We start from the raw sequence: 13,446 nt of genomic DNA, 5'->3' as shown, positions 1-13,446 counted from the left end.
TTGTTTGCCTTGAATCTAAAGTTAATGCATTGTAGTTGATGGCCCTGAGTTCTTTTGTTCTGAATAACTTGATTTGATTCACTCTTCACATTTATTTATTTATTTATTATTTATTAATTAGATTTTTATACCGCCCCATAGCCGAAGCTCTCTGGGCGGTGCACAACATATAAACATCCAATACAATTAAAACATTATTAAACAACTAAAAATGAAATGAAATACCAAAAAATCATTCTTAATTTTTAAAAGCTGCTGCTATATATCATTCCCTGTCATCTTTTAAAAGATCTCATGTCTGGATTTTTTATTAAGAACCTTTTGTTCCGCTCCTCAAATTTTAGTTTCCATTTTCTGTATAGTCTTTGATCTTCATAAAATCTGTTGGGATTGCCATCCTCATGACAGTAGGTAGGGGGAGGTACAGAGGTGGGTGAAGGGTTACAGAGGGTGGGAGGAGGGCTAGTTACATTAAAGCCCTTGCCCCTTCTGCTTTTCCTGCTGTATTTTAGAATCTGGGGATGTTGGTCAACTAACATCCTGGTCTGGTGGCAGTGGTGCTAAATGCCAGATCTGTTCAGAATAAAACCTCTTATCACCAGGCCAACATGGCCTGTATAACTGAGACTTGGACAGATGAGCTGGGTAGTCCTATCCTAATCCAGCTGTGTTCACCTCCATACTCTGTGTAGCACCATTTAGGGTCAAAGGGATGGGTAGCATAGGGTCACCATCACCTATAAAAATTTCATCTCCTTTGCCAGGAGACTGATCTACACTGGGTTCAAGGAATTATGGTGTTGGGCCAGAGAGACAGAACAGAAATGTTGTTAGTGTACTGTCCACCTCAGTGCACTACAACCTCCTTGACTGAGCTGGTGGAGTTAGTCTCCAATGTGGTGCCAGAGGACCCCTTCATGGTAGTATTGAGGTTCTTCAATATCCATGCTGAGCTACTTGAAGAAGTACAGTCAACTACCTGTCCCGTTGACACCTGCCCATCTTGGTTGACTAGAGCTGACTATAGGGGATTGACTGGGCTGGCCTAGGGAGTGCTTAATATTTCATTGGGGGAGGGTTAGGTACTACCCACTATGAAGGATGTAATGCTATGCCCCCTCCTTAAGACACCTTCCTTCAATCCAGATATGTTAAACAACTATTGCCTAGTGGCAAATAATCCCTTTTTAGGCGATGTGATTAAGACGGTGGTGCTGTCTCAGCTTCAGGCATATTTGCAGAAAACTGACCATCTGGATGCATTTCAGTCTAGCTTCAGGCCTGTCACGGCACTGAAACTGCCCTGGTCATCTTGGTCATGATATCGTAACAGGGACAGATGGCCAGTTTGGTAACAGGGACCAGACGGTCCGAACATATAAAACCGATTCTGGCCCGCTTGCATTGGCTGCCTGTATGATTCTGAGCTCGATTCAAGGTGCTGGTTTTGACCTATAAAGCCTTTCACGGCTTGGGACCGCAATACCTGATGGAACGCCTCTCCCAATACAAACTCACCCATACACTATGCTCAACATCCAAGGCCCTCCTCCGGGTGCCTCCTCCGAGGGAAGCTGGGAGTCTGGCAACAAGGGAGAGGGCCTTCTCAGTGGTGGCCCCCAAATTATGGAATTATTGTGATGAGGTGCGCCTGGCGCCAACACTGTTATCTTTTGGGCGCCAGGTCAAGACTTTCTTCATCTCCCAGGCATTTTAGCATGTGTTTTAAATTGTTTTAAATTTTTTAATTGTGTTTTAAATTGTTTTTAAAAGATGTGTTTTTAAATTTGTATATTTGTTTTAATGTTTTTAGTTAGTGTAAACCGCCCAGAGAGCTTCGGCTAAGGGGCGGTATATAAGTGCAATAAACAAACAAACAAAGAAATGTTGAGACACATGGAGGAGTGTGACTGCATTCTCCTTGATCTTAAAGTGACTTTTGATACTGTTCATGATATCCTTCTGGAGTGGGTCAGGAAGGTGGGGGGTGAGGTTTCTGTACTTCAATGACTCCGTTCCTACCACTAGGGCCTATTCGGGACAGGGTTGCACCCCCCTGGAAAGAGCAAATCTGTAGCTTGGAGTATTCCTGGTTCCAACATTGTCACTGGATTATCATGTGGCCTCAGTGATTAGGAGTGCCTATTTCCAGCTTCAGGTGGTTTGCAAGCTACAGCCCCATTAGGACAGAGATGACTTGGCCACTGTACTCCATGTTCTGTTAATTTCCAGACTGAATTATTGCAACATGCTTTAGATGGGGCTGCTCTTGAAGATGACTTGGAAGCTTCAGCTGGTCCAAAATGCAGCAGGCAGATTACTGACTGGCGTTCCATTTAGAACTCTTCTAACCTCTGTTTTAAAACAGCTGATTTGGTTGCAAGTTTGTTTCTGGCCCCAATTCAAGGTCCTCACACTGAAGTTTAAAGCCCTAAATGACTTTGATCCCAAATATCTGAAAGATTGCCTCCTTCCCTGCATGGTGAAGGCCAGGTAAGAAATCTAATAAATAAATAATGAAATGGGCTCATCAGAACCACACATGGTATTTGAAACCTGGACATGCACCCCCCACCAAATAAATATATCCCGCCCGTCCTCCCAGTAGGAGCCCAGGGTGGCAAATGTTGATGTAATGTTGAGATTCTTGATGCTTTAGAGTAGGAAGGGGAACTTGTGGTCCTCTAGATGTTCTTGGACTCCTACTCCCATCAGCCCAACCAGCATGGCCAATGGTCAGGGTTGATAGAGGGAGCCCAGCAGCATCTGAAGAACAGCAGGTTTGCCACCCCTGCTTCAGACAACTGTGTTCGTGATCTGGTTGGTAGGATAGGTATTTTATGTTAGATATGATTAATTTTAATGTTATTGTTTACTGGTGTTTTAATGAAGTGAACACAAAACTCCAGTTAAGGTATCTACTTTACATCTTTTTGTTTTAGGTGGAGCTAGAACTATACACAAGTATAGATTATCAGGAAATTGTCAGTCAATGCCCTTTCAGTTGGAATTTCAACTCATGGAAGAAAATCAGGTAATGGAATTAGATGTTCATATCTTGTTGGGAAAAACTAGTATAAATTAGGAACACTGTTTTTTTTTTTTTTTAAAAACTATTTATTCATTGTCATCTGGATGCTTTTAGTAACACCTTTTTCTAGAAAGCCTAATAGCAATTTCCTTGACCATGAAAGCTGTAATATCATTTTTCTTTGCTACTGATTGGTGTTTGGTGTGTGCATGTGCTTGTTTCTAAAAACAGAAAGCACATTTTAAAGCATTTATACTACACTGTTCAGCTGAAAAGGCAACAGCTTATGTAAGGTCACTAATGGACATGACAGCCCTGACCGTCAGGCCTACAAGAGGAAAAAGGATGAGGATGAAAGAAGAAAATAAGTGACCTCAGGCACCAGTTCTTAAAGTTACAAAGTTTTATTTTATTAACCATCTTGAATGGAAATAGTTAGCGGAAAAGAGCCAAATGGAGCTAGTCTGGTTGAGTGGCTCTGCAATCCCATCTCTCCCTCTGCAAGAATGCATTCTGATAGAATGCAATGAATAGTACTGGACCAAAGCCTAATACTGAGTGCTTTCTTATGTGTATTTAATCTAGAAACACATGAATGTTAGTTTCTCCTAGTGACTTGTTCAGTTTAGGAGCACAATCCTAGACATGTCTCCTTGGAAGTAGGCTCCATTGAGTTCAGCAGCTTATTCCAGCTGTGTATGGGATTTCAGCTTAACCTGGTATAAAGAATAAAAACAAGGTAAAGAAGTCTAAATTGCCAGTAGGTGGCAGCATTTTTTTCACCTTCTCATGATAACAGTCTCCAGGATCAAAATATAAAATGGATTTACCTTTTTCGTTTCTATGAAAAATTGTTCCCCCTTAGAAAAATCTAAGTACGCCAGCTCCTTTTTGAAATTTGTTTTGTAACCTGGCACTGAATTTCAGACTTGATTTTTTTCTTCATAATGTAGATCTGAAGTCTGTGATACTGGCCTTGTTCACATGTCCCAGTAACATAGTTTAATATCTCACTGTGAACACACAGATTGCTCCTGATTCAACTGCTCCCTAGTGCGAGTGGGAACTACAAACCATGATCACTGGCTTAGTGTTTTGTCCAAACTAGGGGTCACTAACGCTAAACCAGGGATTGTGGTTTGTTGCTCCTTTTCATGCTAGAGGAGTTGAAGAGGAAGCCAACTGCCCATTCATGGTAAACTGTTAGCTACAGGCAAACAAGATGAGTATCATGTATTGTATAATCACGAACTCTGAAATGTACTATAAAGCTCTTTGGTATAAGAAATAGTCATAAAAAAGCACCCTCATTTATGTAACATCCTATGTTTTTGATGTGAGAAACATCAAATTGTAGTATATATAGCAACTGATTCTTTTTGACACCTATTTCAAATATAGCACAAAATAGAACTTTTCTACAATTTTTATCAGCAATTACAGCCATGATAATGCTGTTAGGAATGGTTAGTAATTTGTCATGTGTAGCATTTGCCCAGCAACAGACTTCTGCCTTCAGTGGGGTAGTGCAGTTGTAATGCTGGTGGTCTTTTAACTGTGGTTAGGAAATCAAGACTAGGCTGTGGAGTATCATGCTTTCTTTGGAGTGACTTTCTCTCCTTTGCTTAATTGTACTTAGGAGATACATTGCTACTGATACTGATTGTCAGTAAGACTAGGTAGGGTCTGTACTTAATCAAGATTTGTTAACCAATTCCACACTGTAATCTCAGATCCTGGTTAAATGGAGAACCTGGCTAGATTTAGCTGTAATCTACATTGGTGGTTAATTGTGGTTAAGGCATGAGGGTAACATTTATTCCAGTGAAAGGAGGGGCTGTGAAAGGGAGCGTATGATCCTATGATTAGATCTTTATTTCTTACATGCATTTAAGAGAGTCAGTAGTATTACTGCTCCACCCTAACGAGTAAAAATAAGTCAAATCTGCATAAAAATCAACACTGAACAATATAAAATCAATTTTGTTGTTGTTATGTGCCTTCATGTCAGTTACGACTTATGGTGACCCTATGAATCAGTGACCTCCAAGAGCATCTGTCATGAACCACCCTGTTCACATCTTGTAAGTTCAGGTCCAAAATTGTCACAGGGAAAAATAGTGTGAATAAGTAAAAGTGCACTAAAAGCAAACTATTAAAAAGCCTTGGAAAATATTTATTTTATTAAATTTATATCCTGCTCTTCCTCTCAAGTCTTCATCTTGTGCTAAAAAGATTGCAGTGTAGGCAGCAGATGAGCCTCTCTGAGTTCAGCTATCACTATCCACTTGTATATCCTTCATGCAACAGGACTGTATGATAATACTGTCCATTGGCATAGTTTTGGGTTTCTGCTTAAATCACGCTAATTATTCTGTGAAAATTAAATACAGAATTGGTTCATATTATCCTCATTATAAGTGGCAAGCAGCCAGATACAGCATGGTTGAGTTGATGCAATCTATTGGTCTTTCCCTAAGAGTTTTCTATTCACATAGTAATTCCACGAGTTACTGTTTGTGCTTTGCCAGAATCTCAGAATGATAGAAAGTAATAACTAGTAATAAGTTTTCCTTAAGAGAAATGGAAGAGGGTGGAAGTGGAACAAAGTGAACGCAGTGAAAATGGATAGCGGTGTGTATGTTGCTGTAATATGTGTGTTTGCCAACCTTGGCAAACCAGCTGCACATGTGTATGTGTTTTAGTGTATTCTCCACATGTTGTAGAAACTTCGAAAATAAGTAGCCAAATAAAAAGCCAAAAATTCATTAGCTTTTAAATACTGTGACATCTAAGCTTGTCTAAAGAACCTTGCTCAAGGGCTTTCATAAGTAAGGGTCATCGTTTCGAGAACACAGAGAGCTGCTTCCCTCATTTCAAAGAAATGTTGAATGAGAAGTGCAGGTGTTGCCTTTAATGCAACTTGTAGCCAACCAAGTTACCTATAGGAAGCCTGCAAGCAAGACCTGAGCACAACAGCGCTCTCCCCATTTGCAACTTCCAGCAACAGATATTCAGAGGTATTGTGCCTCTGACAGTGGAAGGTGAACATAGCTTTCATAGCTTTACCCTTTCTGAATTTGTCTAATATTCTTTTAAAGCCATGTGAGTTGGTGGCCTTCACCGTTTATATTTGTAACGTAGAATAGTTTAATAAACGGAACAGAACCTGCTGCCACAGGTATCCCACAGATCTTGCCCATAGCGAGATAGAGTAGGTTCAGAAGTCATGTAGGGCTTGCCAAGCTTGGTGTGTGAGGAGATCCCTCAGTTCCACTTAATATTGTAGGTGTCACTTGCACGTTTTTAACCCTTGAAATGTTTGCAAGTATGCAATTATCTTTCATTTTAGTTATGAAATTACAGTGACTCTTATGCTCACTTAGGAAGGAATACAGGAAGCTGCATTATGCTGAGTCAGAGTTTTTGTCCGATAGCTCAGTATTGTCTGCAGTGCCTGGCAGGAGCTCTCCCAGTTTCCAGGCAGGGGTCTCTTGCAGACCTACCTGGAGATGCCAGGGATTGAACCTGGGACCTTCTGCATTAGCACAATAATGACACCATTCCAGATTGATTGATTGATTGTACTTATATACCGCCCCATAGCCGAAGCTCTCTGGGCGGTTTACAGTAACGAAATCTTTATTTTGTGTAACTTCTAATACTTACATAGTAAACGTCACTTCTGAAGACATCATAAATAACAATCCCTCAGTACCAAAATGATTCCCAATTGTAGATCCTTCTAGAGATGTTTGTCTTTTAGAACAGTGCAATGTAATTGTACCATAATAGTGTCTGCTGTTATAACTTTAAGTGTTTTGAAGCATCTTTACATGCATGCTCCTGCAGCAGGCATATGTATGCAAGTATTTTTTTTAACTTGTTCCCATCTCTCCCTTTGCCTCCATCTCTCCTAAAAGGTCAACTTGTTGTGTGGTTTCACTTTTTATTTATGTTTATGTGAAGTTGTGTCATTTGAGCCATATCTCATGAATGCTGTGAGCTGCTTTGGGGGATATAAATCTAAAATAAAATTGCTTTTCTTCAACGAGTTAAGTATTGCATTTGTCTTTTCTCTTTCAACCACAAGATGGCACCTGGATTTAAATGTGTAACTTCAACTTCTGTAGATTTTAGCTTGTCTGATAACTCTTGCTCCTCTGAGTAAACATGGAAGCTTTTCAGACAGCAGTAGTTTATTTCTGCAGTAAAGTTAATCTCTGTACTGGTGTTGTATTACTGCTTTTTGTGTGTAGTAAACTATTTATTTATTTATTAAATTTATACCCCGCCTTACGGCCAAAAGGCCCTCAAGGCGGCTTACAAAAAACACGAACATAACAATACATCAATAAAACATAATACATCAATAAAATAATACAATTCTCAAAATTAAATAACAATTTTCAAAATTAAATAACAAATAACATTTACAGTAACTAGATGTAAAATAAGGTAGTTCCCACATCATAGCATAACAGTTATCAAAAAACAAAAACAGAGCAGTAAGAACAAAGAATCTTCCATGGTCTTCTTCTCCAAGGCAACGCCAAGTGCGACGCCATGTGCACACTTAGTGTTGCACTTTGTGCGGCTCCGAGGTAGTGCCTCAGGTAGCCCCTCTCCTTCATATACCTGGAGCAGAGAAAAAACAGGATGGGAGAGTTGTGGAGTAAGTGGCCACAGCTGCTGCTGCTGCAGCACACAGAGTCCTTCCAAACACAGAGTCTTTTGCTGTTCCTGTTGGTTTCCTGGTAGAACATCTACTTTGCATGCAGAAAGCCCCAGATTCAATTCCTGGCACCTCCAGATGGGACTGGGAATATCCCATCTGAAACTCTGGAGAGTTACTGTCCGTTGGGGTACACTACATTGAACTAGTGGAGCAGTGGTCTGGCTCAGTATATGGCTGTGTTGTATGTGTCTAAAAACAGTGGCTATTTCAAGATCCTTTACAATGTCAACGATCAAAAATTCTTCCCAGCTATTTCTACTTAGAAAGATAGGACTTTAACTACATTCTCGTCCTGAGCCACTAACACCATCTGTTCAAAGCATCCCAGAGGAAACTTACTGCTGGATCTTACAAGAGTAATTTAACACTGATCAAAGGCAAGCCCTGCAGTGGTACCCCATTCTTGGCCTACTTGGCATCAGCAACAGGACTGAATCATGTTTCTTCAGATCGTCAGGTTTTCCCTAATGTTGAAGTGAATTTGGAGTAGCCTTTACTCATGCAGAGATCAACACTGCCATGCAGAATTCTAGTGCTCATGTTATGAAATGTACATTTTAATGATAAGTAGCTTCAGTGATGTTTTGATGGTTTGCTGTTCTTGTCATCACATTGGGTCATGTGAAATATTAAAATTATTCCATTCTATAATACCAAATTGTCCTGCGGGTTACTGCTGACGTTGTCTGCAGTTGAAGATACTTGGTGCTGCACGTAACATGTCCAAAAATAATGAATTCTTCGTGCTGACTACAGGGAACTGGGGTCATCACCCTATTTCTCCTTGTACTTTATTAGATGTTTGCCCTATAAAATGTTGCAAGTCAAAGGAAGTGACAGGCCGGAAAACTCTTTGTTGCTGTGCTGTAGTATATTTGATCACGTTGAACAATTATTTGGGGGGACATCCAAATCTCTACCAAATTGCATTTTCTCTTAAACTGCAGTTTCTCTGAACTTTCCTTTTTTGACTTATTATGTAGTATTTATAGACACATTTCATGCAGGATGAGGTTATTTTTACTCTGTGTATATAGAGTTGAATATTTTCTACTTGTTCAGTGTTGTTTTACCTAATAATGAAACATTTTCTTTTTTTCAAACCAGATTAACAAAAATGTTTCAGCCCTTGTTACTGATCTTAGCATTATAATTGAATTTGAGGAATATTCGGATTTAAGCAAGTTTGTATCAAGGTAAGACTTTTATTAATATACAGTATAGAGGAATATATTTCTTTTCTTTTTTTTGGACAATACCTGTTACTTAACAGTGCAATCCTATACAACGTACCAATGGGACATAAAGCTGCATGGTATAGTAGGGTGAGCAATCTTGTTTAGCCCAAGGGCCACATTGTCTTGTTGGCAACCTTCCAGAGGCTGCATGCCAGTGGTTGGTGGAGCCAGAAGCAAATCTGGGTGGAGCAATGGATGTAACTGTTAGTTCAGCAGACTACATTCCAGCCACTCATAAGGGGGGGGGGGTGCGCGCATGCGTGCACGTACATATCTACACACATCTCTGTCCTTTCAGACAGGCAAGCAAATGTTGTTATCACAGTTCAAGGATATGTTCCAGCCAGGCAAAAGCACTTGAGGGTGTGCAGCTGGGCTGGTGAAGAGCATGGGCCAGGGAGAGTCCTGAGGGCTAAGTAGGGAGGGCCACATTCAGCTCCTGGGAATGAGGTTCTCCTCCCCCCCCTCATGGTATATAGGATTATTATCTTAATTAAATTGCTGGCAGGTGTGGATATACAAGATAATACAGCTTTTATTACTGAGAATAGACTATCTTCTTATAATGGTGCTCTTTGAGATTAAAATGCTGTCTTATTTTTCAGATATTGGAGTAGCTACAAATACACATATTCAGAAATATTTTCAGTAGTTGATTCTCTAAAAAACAAAACAAAAACACTGTCTTATAAATTACTTCCTTATATAACAGAGGGCTCTCCTTCTATTTGGCAGGTTTAATCAATGGAGGGGTCCATGAATCTTGGGAAGCCTTAGTACCCTGTAATTCTTTGTAATTGTCACTGACTGCCAATTTCCCAAGTTATCTGGTGAGAGGCTAATCTCTGACTTCATACTGCATTTCAAAAGCATTCAGTCTCTCTTGGCTTTATGATGCACTTCAGAGGCATTCTGAGTTCCTCTAAAGTGCAACAGGAAATTGAAAGTGCATCCTGCCTCTCCCTCAAGTTCCAGGCTTGTTAGAGGAGTTAGGTGATAGGCAATCTTCATTACGGAGGCTACCTGGGTCTCCATGGACAAAGATGGTTCCCAGATCTTGAACCGCTCACCCACAGTGTCTCTCTTAGCAGGATCCAGCTTTGGTCTATCAGCCCTCACCAACCCACTACTGTGTCCAGGCACAGGTTCAGCTTGTGCATGGCTTCTCCTGACACAGAGCTAATGAAGAAATGGAGCTGGGTGTCATCAGCATACTGATGTCATTGTGCCCCAGACCTCCTGATGACTGCTTCCAATGGCTTCATATAGATTTTAAACCACATTGGAGATAAAACAATGCATTGTGGAACTCTGCAGCTATTTTGCCAGGTAGTAGACACATAGTTCCCCAATGCTATTCTCTGAGACCTGTCATGTCAGTGCACATCCGTCGTATGCTGAAGATGCACCTCTTTACTCTGGTATTTGATACCTAATATATATATATATTTTAGAACCCACCCTATTCTTTTGACTCTAATTTGTTTTAAATGTGGCAGGCCTGGAATACATCCAATTCCCGCACTTGGAGTTTCGCCCCCCCCTTCAAACCAAACCAAATCAAACAAAAATCAAAAGCAAACTCTTCTCCATAACGTGGAAAGCCTAAATATGGCCAATACTTTAGAAACATGTTTAGCCTGACAATCAGGGTAGAGATAATAGAGGAAAAAAATGTTGGCATCTTGGCAGTACATAAATGGCACATTTCTTCTTAGGATTTCCCTTCTTTCCCTCTGTTTCAGTATGTGATATTTCTCATAGCTAAACTGACCTCGCTAGTTGCTGTGCAGGTTGAGCCTTTTCCTTCACTTATGGAAATAGGTAGTAGCATCTCAGAAGTTCAGCCAATGTCTGAGAGCAACTTGCAAACAAATAACAGCCAATTTTTAGTATAATCTATTATATGGGTCACACAAAGTGAGTTACTGTGTCTATTTTATGTGATAATGGTTTCATATGTACAGTGTCCATTGATATTTAGCACACCAGACTGAAATATTGGGTTTTCTTTGGCATAACAGCTCTTGGCTAACAGAATTCATGTGATGCATTCACCACATTGCCACCAGAGAAATAATGAGAAAGAGTTAAAAATAAATCATATAAGTGAGTGTTTGGCTTTCATGCTTGACTTGCCTGTTATATCATGATCACACAACTAACTTATTACATAATTATTTCTAAAGCTGCTTTTTTGATGCACTATGAAGCATTTAAACTTAGCTTTTGTCTACTAGTCAGCTGAAATTTGAGTCTATCAGCATGCCAGAAGTGTGTATTAAACCACATCGGGATTCAATTAAGCACTGGAAGACTCTTACATTGGTAGGTAGTAGAGGAGGGTAAAACATGACGCATTCTCTGCCATAGCTGAAAGGGTCACTGCTTTTTTCCCTATCTGTCTGGATACAGAAAAGTAATAGTGCTTTGGTACTCTCAAAACTGACTTTGTTTTTAATAATAGTAATGGTAATAGTTAAGGTAGAATTCAGCAATTCTGAAATACGTGCTTATTCAATATCATTAAAAGTTATCACAGCTGGTAGTTCACAAGAGTGGGGTTTTTTTACATAAGTGAAGTTACGATGTTCTTCACTTGTGCCTGTGCGGTCAGGTATGCAGCACAGATGGAGCAACAAAACAAACTAGGATTAAACCTGGATGCAGAGCTCAGGCATAATAACAAACCACAGTTAGCGTAAATTTAGATTCACAAACCAATTGCAAACTGTGATGTACAACATTGGTTTGTTGGCCCCCCAAAAAACTATAGTTAATGAGCCTGTCTGGGTTCGGATGTACAAACAAACTGGAGTTAACCTAAATGAACACAAGCCTCTGGAGATTTATTAAAAATACAACAACAAATGGCTTAAATCAGAAGATTTACAAAAGGATGGGGTATTGGGTTTGAATGGCTTTAGCAAGTTCTCTCCAAAAGAGATCCTACAAAATCTAGAAAAGTATAATTTATAAATGAGTGTGTGTGTGTGTGTGTGTGTGTGAAATGCATTTCTTTATGCCGTTATATTTTCTAGAGTTGAAGAGAGTGGGAACCTCTTGCTGTTCTTCAAAAGTCTTTCATGTTTCACTGAGTGGTGTAAACATCGGAAACACACTTTGACCCATTTCAAGGTAGTGTTTTGAATTGTTACATTTTCCTTTAAGCCTTCCTTTTGCTGTATTAACCTGCTGAATTATGAAATGAGAGAAAAATGAATGTGACACACTGGTATTTGTAATGCTGGTTAATATTGCATAATGATACTATACGTTTTGAAGAAAATAGAAATGCATGCTTGTTTGATTCTTGTTTTAGAAATCTCAGTCCCTCAAAAATAGTGTTTTATGATTATATAGATTATGGAGTTGGAACGTTTCATTTTCTATTAATATACAAACCTGAAACCTGTATAGGTTGAATGTGTATATAAAATATGTGCTAGAGTAGAGAGGGATCAGAGAAGAGTAGGCTTATATTGGCAGACAATGTGACAAAATGTTAGGACAGTGAGATGATGTTGGTGTTTCCTGCAATTTGGGCAATTATTTTAGTTACCTCTGCGTATCATCAGTTTGAAAATATATTGGATAAGAAATGGTGAGCGTTGGTTTGAAACTTAAGTGGATGTGATCTGCTTGTGGATTGCTTCATGATATTGCCGAGAACTCTTGTTCATACATTTTCATGCTAGACTATAATACTTGCAGAAAGGTTTATAGAAAATATTCTATAGCATTCATAATGAAAATATATGATGGATGTTCTTTCCTTTGTGAGTTCTAATTTAGGCTCTTGCTTTTACAGTAGAAAAGCAGCTGGTAGTGTGTTGCAGGATCATGTGTTCCCTCCTATCTTGGACACACATTCTCAGTCTTAAGTGTTATGTCTGCAGCAATTAAGGCTAACTAGGCTTCCCACTTAAAGCCAGGATCTGAAACCAGCTTTAAACTCTTCAGATCCGGGTTTAAATGGGAACTCTGATTAGCTTTAACAGTACTTAACACTACTGCTAGCATAACACTTAAAGGCTTACAACAGGGGTAGCCAACAGGTGCCTTCCAGATGTTGCTGGACTATAACTCTCATAATCTGTTATTATTGGCCCTGCTGGCTGGGGCTGATATGAGCTATATGATCCAGCAATATCTGGAGGGCACCACATTGGCTACCCCTGGCTTACTACATGAATGTGAGCTCCAGAAGGGACAGAATCAGGAGCCGTGGTGTGTGATCCTGTGTCCCACTTACAGTTGCTTAACCATGTTTATTAACTATTAGCAGCTCTATAACTACAATGGCTCTTTAAGATAACTATTCAAAACATAAGCCTGCGTAAGCCATGACAACCAAGAGGAGTTATTTGAAGGAAGTTTTATACAGAGCAAGAGTATATGAGACTGTCATCTTGAGACATACATTTTGGGGTATAATA

General features: G+C 39.6%; 1 protein-coding gene across 4 annotated transcripts in view; it reads left to right on the top strand.

Annotated features, from left to right (window-relative positions):
• The window catches only part of CENPP (centromere protein P), a 267,372-nt gene that overhangs the window by 9,255 nt on the left and 244,671 nt on the right, over positions 1-13,446 (top strand). For all 4 annotated transcript variants that reach the window (XM_061618071.1, XM_061618070.1, XM_061618073.1 and 1 more), the window contains exons 4-6: positions 2,943-3,034; positions 8,877-8,965; positions 12,049-12,145. In XM_061618071.1, coding sequence (XP_061474055.1) covers positions 2,943-3,034; positions 8,877-8,965; positions 12,049-12,145 — 278 coding nt within the window. The remainder of the gene's footprint in view (positions 1-2,942; positions 3,035-8,876; positions 8,966-12,048; positions 12,146-13,446) is intronic.

Source organism: Rhineura floridana, chromosome 3 (genome assembly GCF_030035675.1).
Source record: "Rhineura floridana isolate rRhiFlo1 chromosome 3, rRhiFlo1.hap2, whole genome shotgun sequence".
Lineage (NCBI taxonomy): Eukaryota > Metazoa > Chordata > Lepidosauria > Squamata > Rhineuridae > Rhineura > Rhineura floridana.
The sequence above is the reverse complement of the archived record's forward strand: the minus strand, read 5'-3'. Positions and strand labels throughout refer to the sequence as shown.